At 54.9% G+C, this 24517-nt stretch overlaps 1 protein-coding gene across 1 annotated transcript in view; it reads right to left on the bottom strand.

Moving 5' to 3' along the window:
- LOC147091590 (solute carrier family 2, facilitated glucose transporter member 3-like) overlaps positions 1–24517 on the bottom strand; it is a 240930-nt gene that overhangs the window by 177275 nt on the left and 39138 nt on the right. Inside the window, exons 2-4 of the mRNA XM_085976611.1 lie at positions 3036–3196; positions 2685–2925; positions 333–495 (exon numbers count right to left, since the gene is read on the bottom strand). Of these exons, the coding sequence (XP_085832737.1) occupies positions 333–495; positions 2685–2925; positions 3036–3130 (499 nt within the window). The 5' untranslated portion in view covers positions 3131–3196. The remainder of the gene's footprint in view (positions 1–332; positions 496–2684; positions 2926–3035; positions 3197–24517) is intronic.

The raw sequence follows: 24517 nt of genomic DNA, 5'->3' as shown, positions 1-24517 counted from the left end.
ACTCCACACAGACAGTCACCCGAGGCCGGATTCGAACCTGGGTCCCTGGCGCTGTGAGGCAACAGTGCTAACCACTATGCCACCGTGCTGTTAATCTAAAAGGGGAGGAATTGTAATGTATGTACCTTTAAGAGAGAGGACTACTTTTTACAGCTCATGTATACTGCAGTACCAGCAGTGACCACACCTGTATATAGCACTGAGTAGTGATCTGTACAGATCAGTTCCACTGTGAGCCACGTTGAGTAAACGCCTGTTGTACCGTTCTCCGCAGTCTGTGTCTTATTATACACGGACACAACAACCCCCCTCCCCTATCTCCCGCTCCTTACCTGATCGGGCCTCATCCTCCTCGTTCCTGTTGATGAGCAGGAACCTTGGGCTCTTGGGGCAGCACAGCAGGAGGGCGCACTGGGCAAGCGAGGGGAAGGCGGTGAATCCCAACAGCACAGGCCACAGCTCCGCAGTTCCCATCATGGACTGGAGCCCAAAAATCTGAGAGAGAGAGACAGAGACAGAGACTGGGGTTAGACTATGGGCCCAGACTGAGTGAGTGAGTCCCAGACGCAGTCTCTGGGCCAGTCAGAAAGCTAACATGCAGGTACAGCAAACAATAAGGAAGGCAAATGGCTTGGCCATAATTGCAAGGGGCCTGGAGTATAAGAGTGAGGAAGTCTTGCTCCAATTGTACAGGGCCTTGGTCAGACCACACCTGGAGACCTGTGCGCAGTTCTGGTCTCCTTATCTAAGGAAGGATATACTTGCCTTGGAGGCGGTGCTACGAAGGTTCACTAGATTGATTCCTGGGATGAGGGGGTTGTCCTATGAGGACAGATTGTGTAGAATGGGCCGATACTCTCTGGAGTTTAGAAGAATGATAAGTGATCACATCGAAACATACAAGATTCTGAAGGGGATTGACAGGGTAGATGCTGAGAGGTTGTTTCCCCTGGCTGGAGTGTCTAGAACCAGGGGGCATAGTCTCAGGATAAGGGGTCGGCCATTTAAGACTGAGATGAGGAATTTCTTCACTCAGAGGGCGGTGAATCTTTGTAATTCTCTGCCCCAGAGGGCTGTGGATGCTGAATCTTTGAGTATATTCACGGCTGAGGTGGATAGATTGTGGACTCTGGGGGAATCAAGGATATGGAGATCGGGCGGGAGAGTTGAGGTTGATGATCGGCCATGATCTTATTGAATGGCGGAGCAGGCTCGAGGGGTCATCTGGCCTACTCCTGGTCCTATTTCTGATGTTCTTATGACTCAGCGAGTGACACAGACGCTGGGTCAGTCTGCGGGGCCCAGACTCCGCGAGTGAGGCCCAGACACAGACTCTGGGTCAGTTTGTGGGGCCTGGTCTCTCTGGGTCAGGCTGCGGGCCTGGTCTCTCTGGGTCAGGCTGCAGGCCTGGTCTCTCTGGGTCAGGCTGCAGGCCTGGTCTCTCCAGATCAGGCTTCAGGCCTGGTCTCTCCGGGTCAGGCTTCAGGCCTGGTCTCTCTGGGTCAGGCTGCAGGCCTGGTCTCTCTGGATCAGGCTGCGGGCCTGGTCTCTCTGGGTCAGGCTGCAGGCCTGGTCTCTCCGGATCAGGCTTCAGGCCTGGTCTCTCCAGATCAGGCTTCAGGCCTGGTCTCTCCGGGTCAGGCTTCAGGCCTGGTCTCTCTGGGTCAGGCTGCAGGCCTGGTCTCTCTGGATCAGGCTGCGGGCCTGGTCTCTCTGGGTCAGGCTGCAGGCCTGGTCTCTCCAGATCAGGCTTCAGGCCTGGTCTCTCCGGGTCAGGCTGCGGGCCTGGTCTCTCCGGGTCAGGCTTCAGGCCTGGTCTCTCCAGATCAGGCTTCAGGCCTGGTCTCTCCAGATCAGGCTTCAGGCCTGGTCTCTCCGGGTCAGGCTGCGGGCCTGGTCTCTCCAGATCAGGCTGCGGGCCTGGTCTCTCCAGATCAGGCTTCAGGCCTGGTCTCTCCAGATCAGGCTTCAGGCCTGGTCTCTCCGGGTCAGGCTGCGGGCCTGGTCTCTCCAGATCAGGCTTCAGGCCTGGTCTCTCCGGATCAGGCTTCAGGCCTGGTCTCTCCGGATCAGGCTTCAGGCCTGGTCTCTCCGGGTCAGGCTTCAGGCCTGGTCTCTCCGGGTCAGGCTTCAGGCCTGGTCTCTCCGGGTCAGGCTTCAGGCCTGGTCTCTCCGGGTCAGGCTGCGGGCCTGGTCTCTCTGGGTCAGGCTGCGGGCCTGGTCTCTCCGGGTCAGGCTGCGGGCCTGGTCTCTCTGGGTCAGGCTGCGGGCCTGGTCTCTCCAGATCAGGCTTCAGGCCTGGTCTCTCCGGATCAGGCTTCAGGCCTGGTCTCTCCAGATCAGGCTTCAGGCCTGGTCTCTCCGGATCAGGCTTCAGGCCTGGTCTCTCCGGATCAGGCTTCAGGCCTGGTCTCTCCGGGTCAGGCTGCGGGCCTGGTCTCTCCGGTTCAGGCTTCAAGCCTGGTCTCTCCGGGTCAGGCTTCAGGCCTGGTCTCTCCGGGTCAGGCTTCAGGCCTGGTCTCTCCGGGTCAGGCTGCGGGCCTGGTCTCTCTGGGTCAGGCTGCGGGCCTGGTCTCTCCGGGTCAGGCTGCGGGCCTGGTCTCTCTGGGTCAGGCTGCTGGCCTGGTCTCTCCCCTCCCACCCCACCTCACCCCACCCACCCCCCCCGGTGATCCCAGGCCTACCTGAGCAATGAGGATCCCGATCACCACTCCCAGCTGGTGCATGGTCCCGAAAGCCCCCCGCAGGTTGGTGGGGGAGATCTCGCCCACGTACATGGGCACAAACCCTGTCGCGAGGCCACAATAGATCCCGATGATCAGGCGGCCCAGGATTATCATCTCGAAGGAGCCAGCAAACTTGGATATGCCCATCAAGGCCGCACCGATAATGGCCAGGATATTGATCATCAGCATGGAATTCCGCCTGGGGGAGGGGAGAGACAGGCGACGGTTAGAGGCGGGCAACAGCTAGTCGCAGGCGATGGTTAGAGGTGGGAGCGGTGGATAGAGGGAGGTGGGAGTGACTGCACTCACCTTCCGAAGCGGTTAACAAACACTCCGACAGAGAACGCTCCCATCATCCCACCAACTGAGAAGATGGAGACGGAGACGGACCACAATTGCATCATGGCTTTCTCTGAGATTGGGGATCCCGTCCGTAAAATGTACGTCTCATTGTAGAAGTTCTTAATGATCTGAGAGAGAGAGGGAAACAGAGAGCAAGGTTTAGAGTCACAATATCATAGTCATAGAGTCATAGAAACATATAGAAGATAGCAGCAGGAGTAGGCCATTCGGCCCCTCGAGCCTGCTCCGCCATTCAATGAGATCATGGCTTAGACAGTGACCCCTGGTTCTGGACTCCCCGGCTATCGGGAACATCCTTCCTGCATCTAGTCTGTCCAGTCCTGTTAGAATTTTATAAGTTTCAATGAGATCCCCTCTCATTCTTCTAAACTCCAGCGAGTATAAGCCCAATCGATCCAATCTCTCCTCATACATCATTCCTGCCATCCCAGGTATCAGCCTGGTGAATCTTCGCTGCACTCCCTCCATGGCAAGAACGTCCTTCCTCAGATAAGGCGACCAAAACTGCACACAATACTCAAGGTGTGGTCTCACCAAGGCCCTGTACAACTGCAGCAAGACATCCTTGTTCCTGTACTCGAATCCTCTCGCTATGAAGGCCAACATACCATTTGCCTTCTTAACCGCCTGCTGCACCTGCATGCTTACCTTCAGCGACTGGTGCACAAGGACAACCAGGTCTCGTTGCACTTCCCCTTCTCCCAATCTATTGCCATTCAGATAATAATAGTCATAACGGCACAGAAGGAGGCCATTCGGCCCATCGAGTCCGTGCCGGCTCTCTGTAGAGCAATCCAGTCAGTCCCATTCCCCCGCTCTATCCCCGTAGCCCTGCAAGTTTATTTCCATCAGGTGCCTATCCAGTCTCCCCTTGAAAACATTGAGTGTCTCCGCTTCCACCACTTCCGTCGGCAGCGAGTTCCAGGTCCTCACCACTCGCTGCGTAAAAAAGTTTTTCCTCACGTCCCCCCTGTATCTCTTGCCTAAAACCTTAAATCTGTGTCCCCTAGTCCTTGTACCATCAACTAGTGGGAACAGCCTTTCCCCGTCTAGCCTATCCAAACCCATCATAATCTTGTACACCTCGATCAAATCACCCCTCAACCTCCTTTGCTCTAATGAAATCAAATCCAGCTTCTCCAACCTGTCCTTGTAGCTAAGATCCCCCATCCCCGGATCCATTCTGGTAAATCTCCTCTGCACCCTCTCAAGGGCCTTCACATCCTTCCTAAAGTGTGGTGACCAGAACTGGACGCAATACTCCAGTTGTGGTCTAACCAGCGCTTTATAAAGGTTCAGCATAACTTCTCTACTTTTGTACTCAATACCTCTATTTATGAAGCCCAAGATCCCATATGCTTTGCTAACCACTCTCTCAATATGTCCCGCCACCTTCAGGGACCTATGCACATTAACTCCCAGGTCCCTCTGTCCCTGCACACTCTTTAAAACTGTGCCATTAAGTGTATATTGCCTCTCCCTGTTCCTTCTGCCAAAATGCATCACCTCACACTTCTCTGTATTAAATTCCATCTGCCACTTGTCTGCCCATTCTGTTAGCCTTTCTATGTCCTGTTGGTCGATTGGTATCATCCTCACTGTTTGCCACACCCCCAAGTTTGGTGTCATCGGCAAATTTAGAAATTCTACTCTGTATTCTAATATCCAGGTCATTTATATATATCAAAAAAAGCAGTGACCCCAGCACTGACCCTTGGGGAACACCACTGTCTACCATCCTCCAGTCTGAAAAACAGCCATTTACTACAACTCGCTGTTTTCTGTCCTTAAGCCAATTCCTTATCCAAGCTGCCACTGACCCACCTATTCCATGAGCCTCAATTTTGTTAACCAGCCTTCTATGTGGTACTTTGTCAAACGCCTTCCTAAAATCCATGTAGACAACATCCATTGCATTCCCTTCATCGATCCTCTCTGTTACTTCATCAAAAAATTCAATTAGATTAGTCAAACACAATCTGCCTTTTACAAATCCGTGTTGGCTCTCCTTAATTAGTTTAAACCTTTCCAACTGCCCGTTAATTTTTGTCTTGATTATTGTTTCTAAAACTTTACCCACCACTGATGTTAAACTGACCAGCCTGCAGTTACTAGGATTGTCCTTACACCCTTTCTTGAACAATGGTATTGTGGCAGAGACACCAAGGGACTCTTATATCGATGTACATAATTATCTGTAACAGAATGAATCTGTACCTGTATTCGTTTTACTACATGTAAATAGCGCGGTCTCTGTAGGGTTAAGACCAAACGCGATGACGTCACCACGTGGGTCACGTGACGTTCCCAACGGCGGGAAACATGATGACATCATGACGTCAGACTGAAGAGCTCTCCCCCTCAGGCCTCGTGGAGCCAGCATTGAGCATAGGCCTGTTAGTTAATTCTCCTGCGTTTTGATTGCTACTTCTGCAAAACAGTATTAAACATCGTTTGGTTGACAGACTGACTCGATCTCAGTCCTTTGGTTAGGAATCTGACAACTCCTACAGTGGTGACCCCGAACTTTCGCGAACGATCTTCGCGGAGGAAGCGACACGCAACGAGATGATGGAAGCGAACGCGGTGGCTTTGAAGCTCCCTCAGTTTTGGGAACAACAGGCGGCCTCCTGGTTCGTGCAAGCGGAAGCTCAGTTTGAACTGCGAAACATCGTGGCGGATCAGACCCGTTACCTCTACGTGGTCTCCGCACTCGACGGCTCCACGGCTTCGAGGATCATCAACCTGCTCGAAAACCCCCCCGGTCGACGGCAAGTACAAAATGCTAAAAGCGCGGTTAATTCAGGTTTTCGGCCTCACGAAGGCGGAACGCGCACGCCGCTTACTTACGTTGCCCAGGTTAGGCGACTCCAAGCCATCGGAGTTAATGTGCCAGATGCTCACACTCCTTGGCTCCGAACCGCAATGCTTCCTCTTTCGAGAGTTGTTCTTGAGCCAATTGCCCGAGCAGGTACAGGCAGCCCTCGCAAGATCGGATACCACAGATTGCGACGCACTTGCCGCCGAAGCAGACACTGTTTATGCGGTCACGCAGCAGTACTGCGCCACCACAAGGCGCCCCTCCCTCGTGGACTCCGCCTCGACGCCTCCATCGCCTGGCTTGTGTTTTTACCACGCCCGTTTTGGCGCGAGAGCCAGATGCTGCCGGCCTCCCTGCAGTTTCACGCCTCAAGTGAAGAAAAAAGCACCAGTGCCAAATACGGGAAAGGAAGCCCGAGCCTGAGGGATGTCCCACGGCCGCGATGGCGATCGGCGATTCCGAGAAGCTCCTTTACATTACCGATTCCATCTCGGGCCTACGGTTTTTATGCGACACGGGGGCGCAGTGTAGCATCCTGCCCGCCTCCGTCCTTGACATCCGGACTGGGAGGCGTGGCTTTCCCCTCCAGGCCGCCAACGGCGGTGCCATCCGTACCTTTGGTAAACGGCGGGCCCAGGTGTGTTTCGGCGGACAGCGTTTTCAATGGGACTTCATCACTGCCAAAATCTCGCAAGCCATCCTCGGCGCCAACAGCCTTTTGGTGGATGTGAGAAATCGCCGACTGATTAGCGCGGCCACCTTCAACTCCATCCCTTGTTTCCACAGTGCAGTTGTGTCGCACACGGTCTCCTGTGCTACGCCTGCGCCTAATGAATTCACTCGCCTGCTCGGGGAATTCCCGGAACTAACCAAGCCCACCTTCTCCTCATCGACCGCCAAACACGGCGTGGCGCATCACATCGCAACGACCGGCTCTCCAGTCTACGCACGGGCTCGGCGCCTAGAACCCAGCAAACTCGCGGCCGCAAAGGCAGAATTCGCCGCAATGGAGCGGCTGGGGATTATTCGCCGGTCGAATAGTCTCCTGGTCCTCGCCTCTCCATATCGTCCCGAAACCCGGTGGCGGATGGCGGCCATGCGGTGACTACCGACGCCTTAATGACGTTACAACTCCCGATCGGTACCCAATACCGCATATACAGGATTTCTCCACGCATTTGGCGGGAAAGTCAATATTCTCCAAGGTCGACCTCGTACGTGGACACCATCAAGTGCCTGTACACCCCCAAGACATCCCAAAGACGGCGGTCATTACTCCCTTTGGACTTTTAGAGTTCCTCCGGGTGTCATTTGGGCTCAAGAATGCAGCGCAGGCGTCTACCTTGACGATATTCTGATCACCAGCTCTACCAAAGAGGAACACATTTGCCAGTTGCGCACCCTCTTTCACCGCCTCCATCAACATGGCTTGATAATCAACCCGGCCAAATGTCAGTTCGGCCTACCACATGTCGACTTCTTGGGCCACCGCATCACTTCGGAGGGTGCGATGCCGCTTCAGTCGAAGGTAGAGGCGATTACAGCTTTCCCACGGCCGCAGTCCATCAAGGCCCTCCAGGAGTTCCTGGGTATGGTAAATTTTTACCACCGTTTCGTACCTAGGGCTGCTCAACTTATGCAACCACTCTACGAGGCTCTCAGAGGAAAGCCGGGTAAAGGGTCCGTGGTTTGGACGCCCGAGATGGACTGCGCCTTCAGCGACACAAAGGCCACTCTAGCAAACGCAACTATGTTGGCACACCCGCTGCCTGGTGCCACCATCGCTCTTACGACCGACGCCTCTGACTACGCCATAGGCGCCGTGCAAGAACAGTGGGTCGGCGACACGTGGCAGCCACTGGCGTTTTTTAGTCGCCAACTACGACGTAATGAGCGCAAATGCAGCACGTTCGACAGGGAGTTGTTGGCGCTGTTTCTGGCTATCCGCCATTTTCGATTTTTATTAGAGGGACGCCACTTCACCGCGTTCGTGGATCACAAACCACTGACGTTCGCTATGGCCAAGACCACCGAGCCATGGTCGGCTCGACAGCAGCGACAACTTACCTTTATTTTGGAGTTTACGACCGACATTCAGCACGTGGCCGGAAAGGACAACGTGGTGGCTGATTGTCTTTCGCGTGCGACCGTCCAAGCCGTTCAGCTGGGGATAAACTATTCCCACCTGGCTGCTGACCAAGCAACCGATCCGGAAACACAGGCGTTCCGTTCCGACTCCTCCTGCCTCCAGCCAGCAGATGTGCAATTCCACTCAGCAGGCACCTCCGTGCTCTGCGACGTCTCCTTGGGAGATCCCCGCCCGATCGTTCCGACTTCCTGGCGTCGCAAAGTTTTCGATGCCATACACGGACTTTCGCATCCTGGCGTGAAGGCGTTTCAAAGATTACTGGCATCTAAATTCGCCTGGAGAGGGATGCGTAAAGATGTTCGCGACTGGGCTAACACCTGCGTCATTTGTCAAAAATCTAAAGTACAACAGCATGTAAAAGCCCCCTTGGCCACTTTCGAAGTGCCAGAATGCCGTTTCGACCATGTCCACGTAGACCTCATTGGGCCGCTTCCGCCATCACAAGGGTTCACACACCTCCTGACCATGGCCGACCGCACTACCAGATGGCCGGAGGCAGTTCCTTTGGCGTCTACTACCTCCGCTGATGTCGCCAGGGCTTTTATCTCCTCGTGGGTCGCACGTTTCGGTGTCCCGGTAGATGTTTTGTCCGACCGCGGTCCACAGTTTCCGTCCGAACTTTGGAACGCTGTAGCCTTAGGTTTGGGCACCAAGCTCCATCGCACCACGGCCTACCACCCGCAGGCGAACGGGTTGTGTGAACGGTTCCATCGGTCGTTAAAGGCATCGCTAAGGGCCAGCCTTCAGGGCACCGCATGGGTGGATCAGCTCCTGTGGGTTATGCTTGGTTTGTGCACGGCACCTTAAGAAGACCTGCAGTCATCTTCTGCGGAACTGGTGTACGGCCAGTCACTCCGGGTGCCCGGCGATTTCCTGCCATCGCCGACTAAGCCGTGGTCCGCAGCCGATCAACTCAGCACCCACCGAGAAACGGCCGACTCCTTTAAGCCGATTCCAACGTCGCACCACGGCCTTCCTTCCTCTCATATTCCAACGGAGTTAAGGCAGGCCGAGTTTGTCTTCGTTCGCCATGATGCCCATCGCGGTCCACTCCAGCCTCCTTATACGGGCCCCTTCCGGGTACGGGAGGCAGGCGACAAGAGTTTTTTGATCGAGAGTTTTTTGATCGACATCGGTGGCAAACCCGACTACATTTCAATTGACCGCCTCAAGCCCGCGCACCTGGACCTCGACCGGCCGGTCAAAATTACACAACCACCACGTCGTGGTCGACCGCCCGCTGCTACTACGTCCGACCGGATCGTTCCACCTGTCAGCCCATCTACTGCTCAGCAAATCCCTCTCCGGGAATATAGGAGTCGTACGAACAGACTTGTCCGACCTCCTCTTCGATTGACTTTCACTGTTAAAGACAATTCTGGGGGGGCGCATGTGGCAGAGCCACCAAGGGACTCTTATATCGATGTACATAATTATCTGTAACAGAATGAATCTGTACCTGTATTCGTTTTACTACATGTAAATAGCGCGGTCTCTGTAGGGTTAAGACCAAACGCGATGACGTCACCACGTGGGTCACGTGACGTTCCCAACGGCGGGAAACGTGATGACGTCATGACGTCAGACTGAGGAGCTCTCCCCCTCAGGCCTCGTGCAGCCAGCATTGAGCATAGATCTGTTAGTTAGTTCTCCTGCATTTGATTGCTACTTCTGCAAAACAGTATTAAACTTCGTTTGGTTGACAAACTGACTCGATCTCAGTCCTTTGGTTAGGAATCTGACAATTCCTACAGTGTCGCATTTGCCACTTTCCAATCCTCAGGCACCTCCCCCGCATCTAGGGAAGATTAGAAAATTATGGCAAGCCCTTCCGCTATCTCCTCCCCCAATTCCCTTAGCAACCTGGGATGCAAGCCATCTGGACCAGGCGACTTGTCCACTCTAAGCATACCCAGCCTTTCTAGTACATCCTGTCTATTGATTTTCACCCATTCCATTGCTTCTACCTTTTCCACTTCTTCCGATACTTTTTCAGGATGCACCTCCTCAGTAAACACCGATACAAAGTACTCATTGAGTATTCTAGCCTTGCCCTGCTCCTCTAAGCATATATCACCTTCTTTGTCTCTAATAGGCCCCGCCCCGTCTCTTACTACCCACTTACTGTTTACATGCCGGTAGATTTTTGGGTTCCCTTTTATGTTAACCGCCATTCTACTCTCATATTCTCTCTTTGCCAATCTTATTTTCATCTTCACATCCCCTCTCAGCTCATTGTATTCGGTCTGGTTCTCCCTTGAAGAATTCACCTGACATGCATCATACACCCTCTTTTTTTGTTTCATCATCTCCTCTATCTCCCTCGTCATCCAAGGAGCCCTTGCTTTGGTTCCCTTACCCTTCCCTCTTATTGGAATGTACCTAGCCTGTACTTGGAACATCTCCTCCTTAAAGATCACCCATTGTTCCGTTACAGTTTTTCCTGTCAATCTTTGGTTCCATTTTACCCTGGCTAGATCCTGTCGCATCCCATTGAAGTTAGCCCTATTCCAGTTTAGAAGTTCCACTCTAGATTGTTCCTTGCTCCTCTCCATTGCAAATCTAAATCTTATGATACGATGATCACTCGTACCCAAGTGTTCTCCCACAGACACTTGGTCGACCTGGCCCACCTCATTCCCCAGCACCAGATCCAGCAATGCCTCCTTCCTAGTTGGGCCAAGAACATATTGGTGAAGGAAATTCTCCTGAACACATTTCAGAAATTCCTCCCCCTCCTTTCCTTTTACCCTAGCAATATCCCAATCGATATTTCGGTAATTGAAGTCCCCCAATATCACCACTCTATAGCTCTTGCATATCTCTGCGATTTCCCTGCAGATTTGCTCCTCTACCTCCCTCTCACTATTTAGAGGCCTATAGAATACCCCCAATAGTGTGATCAGACCCTTTTTGCTCTTCAACTCTAACCAAATGGATTCTGTCCTTGTCCCCTCAAGAACACCCTCCTTTTCCGACACTACAACGTCTTCCTTAATCAGCACTGCCACCCCACCTCCCTTTTTCCCTTCCCTATCTTTTCTGAACACCTTGTACCCTTGAATATTAAGTGCCCAGTCCTCACCGTTTTTAAGCCACGTCTCCGTTATTGCCACAGCATCATATTGCCACATGGCTAATTCTGCCTGTAGCTCCCCAATCTTATTCACCACACTTTGTGCGTTTACGTACATGCATTCTAAACCCATTTTGGAATTTTTCGCAGTCTTTCTTAGTCTGCTCCTATCTACTGCGGTACTTCTGCCTCCAGCACTACCTCCCCCTCCAGTACCATCCAACACACTCACTCTTCCATGCTCCCCATTCCTCCTCTCCACTCCTACATGCTGGTGCCCACCCCCCTGCCAAGCTAGTTTAAACCCTCCCCAACAGCACCAGCAAACCTCCCCGCGAGAATATTGGTCCCGGCTCTGTTGAGGTGTAACCCGTCCGGCTTGTACAGGTCCCACCTTCCCCAGAAACGGTCCCAATGCCCCAGGTGTCGGTGGGGATGTTACAGCTTTTCAAGGAGGCTTTGAGGGTGTCCTTGAAGCGTTTCCTCTGCCCACCTGGGGCTCTCTTGCCGTGTCGGAGCTCCGAGTAGAGCGCTTGTTTTGGGAGTCTCGTATCGGGCATGTGGACAATGTGACCCGTCCATCGGAGCTGATCAAGCGTGATCAAAGCTTCGATGCTGGGGATGTTGGCCTGAGCAAGAACACTGACGTTGGTGCGCCTATCCTCCTATTCCTGTACTCACTAGCAGGTGGCACTGGGAGTAATCCGGAGATTACTAGCTTTGAGGTCCTGCTTTTTAATCTCTTCCCTAGCTCCCTATAGTCTGCCTGCAGGACCTCATCCCTCTTTCTGCCTATGTTGTTGGTACCGATATGGACCACGACCTCTGGCTGTTCACCCTCCCCCCTCAGAGAGTCCTGCAGCCGCTCAGTGACATCCTTGACCCTGGCATCAAGTAGAGTGAACAGTGAGGAGGAGAGAACATAAGAACATAAGAAGTAGGAGCAGGAGTAGGCCATACGGCCCCTCGGGCCTGCTCCGCCATTCAATAGGATCATGGCTGATCCGAATCTAGACTCACGTCCACTTCCCTGCCCTCTCCCCGTAACCCCTAATTCCCTTATCTGCTAGGATAATGTCTATCTCCGTTTTAAATTTATTTAATGTTGCAGCTTCCACAGCTCTGGGGTAGCAAATTCCATAGATTTACTACCCTCTGAGTGAAGAAGTTTCTCCTCATCTCAGTTTTGAAAGGGCAGCCCCTTATTCTAAGATTATGCCCCCTAGTTCTAGTCTCGCCCATCTGTGGAAACATCCTCACCGCATCCACCCGATCAAGCCCCCTCACAATCTTATATGTTTCGATAAGATCGCCTCTCATTCTTCTGAACTCCAATGAGTAGATTCCCAACCTACTCAACCTTTCCTCATACGTCAACCCCCTCATCTCCGGAATCAACCGAGTGAACCTTCCCTGAACCGCCTCGAGAGCAAGTATATCTTTTCTTAAATATGGAAACCAAAACTGCACGCAGTATTCCAGGTGTGGCCTCACCAATACCCTGTATAACTGCAGCAAGACTTCCCTGTTTTTATACTCCATCCCCCTTGCAATAAAAGCCAAGATTCCATTGGCCTTCCTGATCACCTGCTGCACCTGCATACTAACCTTCTGTGTTTCATGCCCCAGGAGTTGGAATAAACGGCTCGTTTTCGGAGTGGCAGGCAGTGACCAGCGGGGTGCCGCAAGGATCTGTCCTGGGACCCCAGCTGTTCACAATATATATAAATGATCTGGATCAGGGAATTGGATGCAATATTTCCAAATTCGCTGACGACACTAAACTAGGAGGAGGGGTGGGCTCTGATGAGGATGTCAGGAGGCTACAGTGTGATTTGGACAGGTTGGGGGAATGGGCGGATACGTGGCAGATGCACTATAATGTGGATAAATGCGAGGTTATCCACTTTGGGGGTAAAAACAGGAGGGTAGATTATTATCTAAATGGCAATAGATTGGGAGATGGGGAAGTGCAGAGGGACCTGGGTGTTCTTGTGCACCAGTCACTGAAGGAGAGCATGCAGGTGCAACAGGCGATTAAGAAGGCAAATGGTATGTTGGCCTTCATATCAAGGGGGTTCGAGTATAGGAATAGGGATACCTTACTACAGCTGTACAAGGTGCTGGTGAGACCGCATCTGGAGTATTGTGTACAGTTTTGGTCGCCCCATCTGCGGAAGGATGTTCTTGCCATGGAAAGAGTGCAACGGCGATTCACCAGGCTGATACCTGGAATGGCGGGAATGACCTACGAAGAGAGATTAAATAGTTTGGGCTTGTACTCACTGGAGTTTAGAAGATTGAGAGGGGATCTCATCGAAACATATAAAATTATGGCAGGCCTGGACAGGCTGAATTCAGAGAGAATGTTTCCAATGGCCGGGGAGCACAGAACCAGGGGCCACAGTCTAAAAATAGCGGGCAAATCATTTAAAACAGAGATGAGGAAGAATTTCTTCACTCAAAGAGTGGTGAGCCTGTGGAATTCCCTGCCACAGAGGGCTGTGAAGGCTAATTCAATAAATATTTTCAAGAGAGAATTGGATATATTTCTGAAGGCTAAGGGGATTAAGGGTTACGGAGAAAAGGCGGGGACGGGGTACTGAACTGGTAAGATCAGCTATGATCTCAGACGAAGATCAGCCATGATCTCATTGAATGGCGGAGCAGGCTCGAAGGGCCGAATGGCCTACTCCTGTTCCTATCTCTATGTATCTATGTATCTATGTACCCCCAGATCCCTTTGTACTGTAGTACTTTGCAGTTTCTCTCCATCTTTGTATCGTCAGCAAACTTGGATATGTTGCACTCGGTCCCTTCCTCCAAATCGTTAATATAGATTGTAAAGACTTCAACAACAACAGCAACAACTTGTATTTATATAGCGCCTTTAACGCGCTTCACAGGAATATTTTAAGATAAAAACTTTGACGCTGAGCCACATAAGGAGAATTAGGGCAGGTGACCAAACACTTGGTCAAAGAGGTGGGTTTTAAGGAGCGTGTTAAAGGAAGAAAGTGAGGTAGCGAGGCGGAGAGGTTTAGGGAGGGAATTCCAGAGCTTAGGGCCCAGGCAACTGAAGGCACGGCCACCAATGGTGGAGCGATTATAATCAGGGATGCTCAAGAGGTCAGAATTAGAGGAGCGCAGATATCTCGGGGGGGGGGGGGGTTGTGGGGCTGGAGGAGGTTACAGAGATAGGGAGGGCGAGGCCATGGAGGGATTTGAAAACAAGGATGAGAATTTTGAAATCGAGGCGTTGCTTAACCGGGAGCCAATGTAGGTCAGCGAGCTCAGGGGGTGATGGGTGAACGGGACTCGGTGCGAGTTAGGACACGGGCAGCCGAGTTTTGGATGACCTCAAGTTTACGTAGGGTAGAATGTGGGAGGCCGGCCAGGAGTGTGTCGGAATAGTCAAGTCTAGAGGTAACAAAGGCCTGGATGAGGGTTTCAGCAGCGGATGAACTGAGGCAAGGGCGGAGACGGACGATGTTACCGAGGTGGAAATCTCATTGAATGGCGGAGCAGGCTCGAGGGGCCGAATGGCCTACTCCTGCTCCTATCTTCGATGTTTCTAAATAGGCGGTCTTTGTTGTGCTGCGGATATGTGGTCGGAAGCTCATTTCAGGGCCTCTCCGCCTCTCTTTCCTCCTTTAAGATGCTCCTTAAAACCTATCTCTTTGACCAAGTGTTTGGTCACCTGCCCTAATTTCTCCTTATGTGGCACCGTGTCAAATTTTTTGTCTTATAACACCCCTGTGAAGTGTCTTGTGACGTTTGTGGTGAAAACAGGAAGGCAGATTATTATCTAAATGGCAATAGATTGGGAGAAGGGGAAGTGCAATGAGATCTGGGTGTCCTTGTGCACCAGTCGCTGAAGGTAAGCATGCAGGTGCAGCAGGCGGTTAAGAAGGCAAATGGTATGTTGGCCTTCGTAGCGAGAGGATTCGAGTACAGGAACAAGGATGTCTTGCTACAGTTGTACAGGGCCTTGGTGAGACCACACCTTGAGTATTGTGTATAGTTTTGGTCGCCTTATCTGAGGAAGGATGTTCTTGCCATGGAAGGAGTGCAGCGAAGATTCACCAGACTGATACCTGGGATGGCAGGAATGACGTATGAGGAGAGATTGGGTCGAGTGGGCTTATACTCGCTGGAGTTTAGAAGAATGAGAGGGGATCTCATTGAAACTTATAAAATTCTAACAGGACTAGACAGACTAGATGCAGGAAGGATGTTCCCGATGGTCGGGGAGTCCAGAACCAGGGGTCACAGTCTAAGGATAAGGGGTAAGCCATTTAGGACTGACATGAGGAGGAATTTCTTCACCCAGAGAGAGAGTGGTGAACCTATGGAATTCTCTACCACAGAAGGCAGTTGAGGCCAATTCATTAAATATATTCAAGAAGGAGTTGGATATATTTCTTAAGGCTAAAGGGATCAAGGGATATGGGGAGAAGGCAGGGGCCGGGTACTGAATTTGGATGATCAGCCATGATCGCATTGAATGGTGGAGCAGGCTCGAGGGGCCGAATGGCCTACTCCTGCTCCTATCTTCTATGTTTCTATGTGTCTATGTTATAACACTCCTGTGAAGCATCTTGTGATGTTTTACTATGTTTAAGGCACTCTATAAATACTAGTTGTTGTTGGTACAACTGAGTGACTTGCTAGGCCATGTCAGAGGGCAGTTAAGGGTCAACCACATTGCTGTGAGTCTGGAGTCACAATAGGCCCAGACCGGGTGCAGACAGCAGGAAATTAGTGAACCATTTATTGGTGGTACGTCGGACTGGGCGGTAATTCCCCCTCAGGATGTGGTAAAACGGATGTGTCTGAGCCGTGCTCTCTGACTGGCTGTTTCAGGGGGTGTGTGTGCCTGATTCATTGCCTTAATCCTGGATGTGACGGAGATCGCAGTGACTGTGCGGAAGTGACTGACGAAATATGGAGAGAGAGAGAGAGAGCGAGGGAAGTCATCATAAGACCGAGAGAGAGAAAAACCGGTTCCTCCAGTTACACACCCCTCCCCCACTCTCCGCACTCACACACACACAATAGCTGCGCAAAGTAAATGAGATTCCAACCCTCCCAAGGTCACAACGTTGGCAGCTTTAGTCATTTAAATCCTCAACAGCTCTCAGGGCAGATTCATTCCCTCTCTAACCCAGGGGTCACTGGACAGGGATCAGGAGCAGGAACCCGGGCCGATTCATTCCCTCTCTAACTCAGGGGTCACTGGACAGGGGTCAGGAGCAGGAACCCGGGCTGATTCATCCCCCTCACTAACCCAGGGGTCACTGGACAGGGGTCAGGAGCAGGAACCCGGGCTGATTCATCCCCCTCACTAACCCAGGGGTCACTGGACAGGGATCAGGAGCAGGAACCCGGGCTGATTCACCCCCCTCACTATTCAATTCAATTCAAATCGCTTTATTGGCATGACAAGGTACATCTTATGTTGCCAAAGCATCGAAAAACATCAATGGTTGAACACAAAAATACAGATCTATCCATACAGTGTATAAACAGATATATCCCTGAGTGTATAAATATACATTCATATAATTTGTATATACTCTTTTCTTATATTTAGTGGTTGTCCCTCTGTTTATGGCAAGCTGTAACATAGTGTGCCACTAGTGTTACACAATTTCTCTCTTCCCCTAGTAGGTATGGGAGTTTTTGGTCGTCATTCAAATTTCTGAATTCCGGGCATATTTTTGTGAATTTTGGGTAGAAATTCTCGCTTATGCCCTGATATTTTCTACAAGCTCCCTAACCCAGGGGTCACTGGACAGGGGTCAGGAGCAGGAACCCGGGCTGGTTCACCTCCTCCCTAACCCAGGGGTCACTGGACAGGGATCAGGAGCAGGAACCCGGGCTGATTCACCCCCCTCCCTCACCCAGGGGTCACTGGACAGGGATCAGGAGCAGGAACCCGGGCTGATTCACCCTCCTCCCTAACCCAGGGGTCACTGGACAGGGATCAGGAGCAGGAACCCGGGCTGATTCACCCCCCTCCCTAACCCAGGGGTCACTGGACAGGGATCAGGAGCAGGATCCCGAGCTGATTCACCCCGCTCCCTAACCCAGGGGTCACTGGACAGGGATCAGGAGCGGAACATGGGTTGATTCACCCCCTCCCTAACCCAGGGGTCACTGGACAGGGATCAGGAGCAGGATCCCGAGCTGATTCACCCTCCTCCCTAACCCAGGGGTCACTGGACAGGGATCAGGAGAGGAACATGGGCTGATTCACCCCCTCCCTAACCCAGGGGTCACTGGACAGGGATCAGGAGCGGAACACGGGCTGATTCACCCCGCTCCCTAACCCAGGTATCACTGGACAGGGATCAGGAGCAGCAACCCGGGCTGATTCACCCTCCTCCCTAACCCAGGGGTCACTGGACAGGGATCAGGAGCGGAACACGGGCTGATTCACCCCGCTCCCTAACCCAGGTACCACTGGACAGGGATCAGGAGCAGGAACCCAGGCTGATTCACATGCTCACGAACCCAGGGGTCACTGGACAGGGATCAGGAGCAGGAACCCAGGCTGATTCACATGCTCACGAACCCAGGGGTCACTGGACAGGGTTCAGGAGCAGGGACCCGGGCTAATTCACCCCCCTCCCTAACCCAGGGGTCACTGGACAGGGACGCGAGATTCAGCGGGAGGTTCGCGGAGGCAGTAGCCTGTAGCGCCCCGCGCCCCTAGGCCTACCGCCGGACTATGTGTCCGACAGGGTCAGGGTGGCGGGTTTGCAGCTAGCCAAACAGGCCAGCTTCCGCCCCCTCTGGCCTCCTCCCGTGGGGTGAAGGCCGCGATCGCTCAGCCTGGTGCTCCTCTCGAGTGCCGGGCTCTTTTCCCGCCATCCCGCTCCCTGGTGGTCCAGCAGGGCCCCCGGAGCGCTGTGCTAGGCCCCTCACCTTTAATCAGGGGATGGAGGCCTGCAGTACCGTGGTGCTACCAGCCCATGCGGGTGGCGCTGTTGAACGTAGCGCCACGATATTCACTGGGAGCGCCCCAAGAGGGAGGGGGAGCGCTTCCAGTAGCCCCGCCTCCTGCTTGGGTGCTACCATTGAATTCCGGGCCTGGGGTGCTAAACTTTTTGGGGCACGAGCAATTTTTTCCCCCCTACAGTTTGGGGGGTGAGGAGTCCCCACAGTTTGGGGGGTGAGGAGTCCCCACAGTTTGGGGGGTGAGGAGCCCCACAGTTTGGTGGTGAGGGGTCCCACAGTTTGGGGGGTGAGGAGTCCCACAGTTTGGGGGTGAGGGGTCCCACAGTTTGGGGGGTGAGGAGTCCCACAGTTTGGGGGGTGAGGAGTCCCACAGTTTGGGGGTGAGGAGTCCCCACAGTTTGGGGGGTGAGGAGTCCCACAGTTTGGGGGGTGATGAGACCCCACAGTTTGGGGGGTGAGGAGTCCCCACAGTTTGCGGGGTGAGGAGTCCCCACAGTTTGTGGAGTGAGGATTTCCACAGTTTGGGGGGTGAGGAGTCCCACAGTTTGGGGGGTGAGGAGTCCCACAGTTTGGGGGGTGAGGAGTCCCACAGTTTGTGGAGTGAGGATTTCCACAGTTTGGGGGGTGAGGAGTCCCACAGTTTGGGGGGTGAGGAGTCCCACAGTTTGGGGGGTGAGGAGTCCCCACAGTTTGGGGGTGAGGAGTCCCACAGTTTGGGGGGTGAGGAGTTCCACAGTTTGGGGGGTGAGGAGTCCCACAGTTTGGGGGGTGAGGAGTCCCACAGTTTGGGGGGTGAGGAGTCCCACAGTTTGGGGGTGAGGAGTTCCACAGTTTGGGGGTGAGGAGTCCCCACAGTTTGGGGGTGAGGAGTCCCACAGTTTGGGGGTGAGGAGTTCCACAGTTTGGGGGGTGGGGAGTCCACACAGTTTGGGGGGTGAGGAGTCCCAGTGTTTGAGAGTTGAGGAGTCCCACAGTTTGGGGGGTGAGGAGTCCCCACAGTTTGGGGGGTGAGGAGTTCCACAGTTTGGGGGGTGAGGAGTCCCACAGTTTGGGGGGTGAGGAGTCCCACAGTTTGGGGGGTGAGGAGTCCCACAGTTTGTGGAGTGAGGATTTCCACAGTTTGGGGGGTGAGGAGTCCCACAGTTTGTGGAGTGAGGATTTCCACAGTTTGGGGGGTGAGGAGTCCCACAGTTTGGGGGGGTGAGGAGTCCAACAGTTTGGGGGGTGAGGAGTCCCACAGTTTGGGGGGTGAGGAGTCCCACAGTTTGGGGGGTGAGGAGTCCCACAGTTTGGGGGTGAGGAGTCCCCACAGTTCGGGGGGTGAGGAGTCCCACAGTTTGGGGGGTGAGGAGTCCCACAGTTTGGGGGGTGAGAAGTCCCACAGTTTGGGAGGTGAGGAGTCCCACAGTTTGGGGAGGTGAGGAGTCCCACAGTTTGGGGGGTGAGGAGTCCCACAGTTTGGGGGGTGAGGAGTCCCCACAGTTTGGGGGGTGAGGAGTCCCACAGTTTGGGGGGTGAGGAGTCCCACAGTTTGGGGGTGAGGAGTCCCCACAGTTTGGGGGGTGAGGAGTCCCACAGTTTGGGGGGTGAGGAGTCCCACAGTTTGGGGGGTGAGGAGTCCCACAGTTTGGGGGTGAGGAGTCCCCACAGTTTGGGGGTGAGGAGTCCCACAGTTTGGGGGGTGAGGAGTCCCACAGTTTGGGAGGCGAGGAGTTCCCACAGTTTGGGGGGTGAGGAGTCCCACAGTTTGGGGGGTGAGGAGTCCCACAGTTTGGGGGGTGAGGAGTCGCCACAGTTTGGGGGTGAGGAGTCCCACAGTTTGGGGGGTGAGGAGTCCCCACAGTTTGGGGGTGAGGAGTCCCACAGTTTGGGGGGTGAGGAGTCCCACAGTTTGGGGGGTGAGGAGTCCCCACAGTTTGGGGGGTGAGTAGTCCCCACAGTTTGGGGGGTGAGGAGTCCCACAGTTTGGGGGGTGAGGAGTCCCCACAGTTTGGGGGGTGAGGCGTCCCCACAGTTTGGGGGGTGAGTAGTCCCCACAGTTTGGGGGGTGAGGAGTCCCACAGTTTGTGGGGTGAGGAGTCCCACAGTTTGGGGGGTGAGGAGTCCCACAGTTTGTGGGGTGAGGAGTCCCACAGTTTGTGGGGTGAGGAGTCCCACAGTTTGGGGGGTGAGGTCTCCACAGTTTGGGGGGTGAGGAGTCCCACAGTTTGGGGGGTGAGGAGTCCCACAGTTTGTGGGGTGAGGAGTCCCCACAGTTTGGGAGGTGAGGAGTCCCACAGTTTGGGGGTGAGGAATCCCACAGTTTGGGGGTGAGGAGTCCCCACAGTTTGGGGGGTGAGGAGTCCCCACAGTTTGGGGGGTGAGTAGTCCCCACAGTTTGGGGGGTGAGGAGTCCCCAGAGTTTGGGGGGTGAGGAGTCCCACAGTTTGGGGGGTGAGGAGTCCCACAGTTTGGGGGGTGAGGAGTCCCACAGTTTGGGGGGTGAGTAGTCCCCACAGTTTGGGGGGTGAGGAGTCCCCAGAGTTTGGGGGGTGAGGAGTCCCACAGTTTGGGGGGTGAGGAGTCCCACAGTTTGGGGGGTGAGGAGTCCCACAGTTTGGGGGGTGAGGAGTCCCACAGTTTGGGGGGTGAGAAGTCCCACAGTTTGGGGGGTGAGGAGACCCACAGTTTGGGGGTGAGGAGTCCCACAGTTTGGGGGTGAGGAGTCCCACAGTTTGGGGGGTGAGGAGTCCCACACTTTGGGGGTGAGGAGTCCCACAGTTTGGGGGGTGAGGAGTCCCACAGTTTGGGGGTGAGGAGTCCCACTGTTTGGGGGGTGAGGAGTCCCACAGTTTGGGGGGTGAGGAGTCCCACAGTTTGGGGGTGAGGAGTCCCACAGTTTGGGGGGTGAGGAGTCCCACACTTTGGGGGTGAGGAGTCCCACAGTTTGGGGGGTGAGGAGTCCCACAGTTTGGGGGGTGAGGAGTCCCACAGTTTGGGGGGTGAGAAGTCCCACAGTTTGGGGGAGAGGTGTCCCACAGTTTAGGGGGTGAGGAGTCCCACAGTTTGGGGGGTGAGGAGTTCCCACAGTTTGGGGGGGTGAGGAGTCCCACAGTTTGGGGGGTGAGGAGTCCCACAGTTTGGGGGGTGAGAAGTCCCACAGTTTGGGAGGTGAGGAGTCCCACAGTTTGGGGGGTGAGGAGTCCCCACAGTTTGAGGGGTGAGGAGTCCCCACAGTTTGGGAGGTGAGGAGTCCCACAGATTGGGGGGTGAGGAGTCCCCACAGTTTGGGGGGTGAGGAGTCCCCACAGTTTGGGGGGTGAGGAGTCCCACAGTTTGGGGGGTAAGGAGTCCCCACAGTTTGGGAGGTGATGAGTCCCACAGATTGGGGGGGTGAGGAGTCCCACAGTTTGGGGGTGAGGAGTTCCACAGTTTGGGAGGTGAGGAGTCCCACAATTTGGGAGGTGAGGAGTCCCCACAGTTTGTGGGTGAGGAGTCCCACAGTTTGGGAGGTGAGGAGTCCCCACAGTTTGGGGGGTGAGGAGTCCCACAGTTTGGAGGGTGAGGAGTCCCCACAGTTTGGGGGTGAGGAGTCCCCACAGTTTGGGGGGTGGGGAGTCCCACAGTTCGGAGGGTGAGGAGTCCCCACAGTTTGCGGGGTGAGGAGTCCCCACAGTTTGGGGGGTGAGGAGTCCCACAGTTTGGGGGGTGAGGAGTCCCCACAGTTTGGGGGGTGAGAAGTCCCACAGTTTGGGGAGTGAGGAGTCCCCACAGTTTGGGGAGTCAGGAGTCCCACAGTTTGGGGGGTGAGGAGCCCCACAGTTTGGGGGGTGAGAAGTCCCACAGTTTGGGGGGTGAGGAGACCCCACAGTTTGGGGGGTGAGGAGTCCCCACAGTTTGGGGGGTGAGGAGTCCCACAGTTTGGGGGGTGAGGAGTCCCCACAGTTTGGGGGGTGAGGAGTCCCCACAGTTTGTGGGTGAGGTCTCCACAGTTTGGGGGGTGAGGAGTCCCACAGTTTGGGGGGTGAGGTGTCCCACAGTTTGGGGGGTGAGGAGTCCCACAGTTTGCGGGGTGAGGAGTTCCACAGTTTGGGGAGTGAGGGGTCCCACAGTTTGGGGGGTGAGGAGTCCCCACAGTTTGGGGGTGAGGAGTCCCACAGTTTGGGGAGTGAGGGGTCCCACAGTTTGGGGGGTGAGGAGTCCCACAGTTTGGAGGGTGAGGAGTCCCACAGTTTGGGGGGTGAGGAGTCCCCACAGCTTGGGGGGTGAGGAGTCCCCACAGTTTGGGGGGTGAGGAGTCCCACAGTTTGGGGAGTGAGAAGTCCCACAGTTTGGGGGGTGAGGAGTCCCCACAGTTTGGGGGGTGAGTAGTCCCCACAGTTTGGGGGGTGAGGAGTCCCACAGTTTGGGGGGTGAGGAGTCCCCACAGTTTGGGGGTGAGGCGTCCCCACAGTTTTGTGGGTGAGGAGTCCCCACAGTTTGGGGGGTGAGGTCTCCACAGTTTGGGGGGTGAGGAGTCCCACAGTTTGGGGGGTGAGGAGTCCCACAGTTTGTGGGGTGAGGAGTCCCCACAGTTTGGGAGGTGAGGAGTCCCACAGTTTGGGGGGTGAGGAATCCCACAGTTTGGGGGTGAGGAGTCCCACAGTTTGGGGGGTGAGGAGTCCCACAGTTTGGGGGGTGAGGAGTCCCACAGTTTGGGGGTGAGGAGTCCCACAGTTTGGGGGGTGAGGAGTCCCACAGTTTGGGGGGTGAGGAGTCCCCACAGTTTGGGGGGTGAGGAGTCCCCACAGTTTGGGGGGCGGGTAGTCCCCACAGTTTGGGGGGTGAGGAGTCCCACAGTTTGGGGGGTGAGGAGTCCCACAGTTTGGGGGGTGAGGAGTCCCACAGTTTGGGGGGTGAGAAGTCCCACAGTTTGGGGGGTGAGGAGACCCACAGTTTGGGGGTGAGGAGTCCCACAGTTTGGGGGGTGAGGAGTCCCACAGTTTGGGGGGTGAGGAGACCCACAGTTTGGGGGGTGAGGAGTCCCACACTTTGGGGGTGAGGAGTCCCACACTTTGGGGGTGAGGAGTCCCACAGTTTGGGGGGTGAGGAGTCCCACAGTTTGGGGGTGAGGAGTCCCACAGTTTGGGGGGTGAGGAGTCCCACAGTTTGGGGGGTGAGGAGTCCCACAGTTTTGGGGTGAGGAGTCCCACAGTTTGGGGGGTGAGGAGTCCCACACTTTGGGGGTGAGGAGTCCCACAGTTTGGGGGGTGAGGAGTCCCACAGTTTGGGGGGTGAGGAGTCCCACAGTTTGGGGGGTGAGAAGTCCCACAGTTTGGGGGAGAGGAGTCCCACAGTTTAGGGGGTGAGGAGTCCCACAGTTTGGGGGGTGAGGAGTCCCCACAGTTTGGGGGGGTGAGGAGTCCCACAGTTTGGGGGGTGAGGAGTCCCACAGTTTGGGGGGTGAGAAGTCCCACAGTTTGGGAGGTGAGGAGTCCCACAGTTTGGGGGGTGAGGAGTCCCCACAGTTTGAGGGGTGAGGAGTCCCCACAGTTTGGGAGGTGAGGAGTCCCACAGATTGGGGGGTGAGGAGTCCCCACAGTTTGGGGGGTGAGGAGTCCCCACAGTTTGGGGGGTGAGGAGTCCCACAGTTTGGGGGGTAAGGAGTCCCCACAGTTTGGGGGTGAGGAGTCCCACAGTTTGGGAGGTGAGGAGTCCCACAATTTGGGAGGTGAGGAGTCCCCACAGTTTGTGGGTGAGGAGTCCCACAGTGTGGGAGGTGAGGAGTCCCCACAGTTTGGGGGGTGAGGAGTCCCACAGTTTGGAGGGTGAGGAGGCCCCACAATTTGGGGGGTGAGGAGTCCCACAGTTTGGGGGGTGAGGAGTCCCCACAGTTTGGGGGGTGAGAAGTCCCACAGTTTGGGGAGTGAGGAGTCCCCACAGTTTGGGGAGTCAGGAGTCCCACAGTTTGGGGGGTGAGGAGCCCCACAGTTTGGGGGGTGAGAAGTCCCACAGTTTGGGGGGTGAGGAGTCCCCACAGTTTGGTGGGTGAGGAGACCCCACAGTTTGGGGGGTGAGGAGTCCCACAGTTTGGGGGGTGAGGAGTCCCCACAGTTTGGGGGGTGAGGAGTCCCCACAGTTTGTGGGTGAGGTCTCCACAGTTTGGGGGGTGAGGAGTCCCACAGTTTGGGGGGTGAGGAGTCCCACAGTTTGGGGGGTGAGGAGTCCCACAGTTTGCGGGGTGAGGAGTTCCACAGTTTGGGGAGTGAGGGGTCCCACAGTTTGGGGGTTGAGGTGTCCCCACAGTTTGGGGGTGAGGAGTCCCACAGTTTGGGGAGTGAGGGGTCCCACAGTTTGGGGGGTGAGGAGTCCCACAGTTTGGGGGGTGAGGAGTCCCACATTTTGGGGGGTGAGGAGTACCCACAGTTTGGGGGGTGAGGAGTCCCCACAGTTTGGGG

Source organism: Somniosus microcephalus, unplaced genomic scaffold, assembly GCF_052327205.1.
Source record: "Somniosus microcephalus isolate GS21.2 unplaced genomic scaffold, FLI_Smic_1.0 unresolved_chr3, whole genome shotgun sequence".
Lineage (NCBI taxonomy): Eukaryota > Metazoa > Chordata > Chondrichthyes > Squaliformes > Somniosidae > Somniosus > Somniosus microcephalus.
This window is presented reverse-complemented; position numbering and strand designations above follow the sequence as displayed.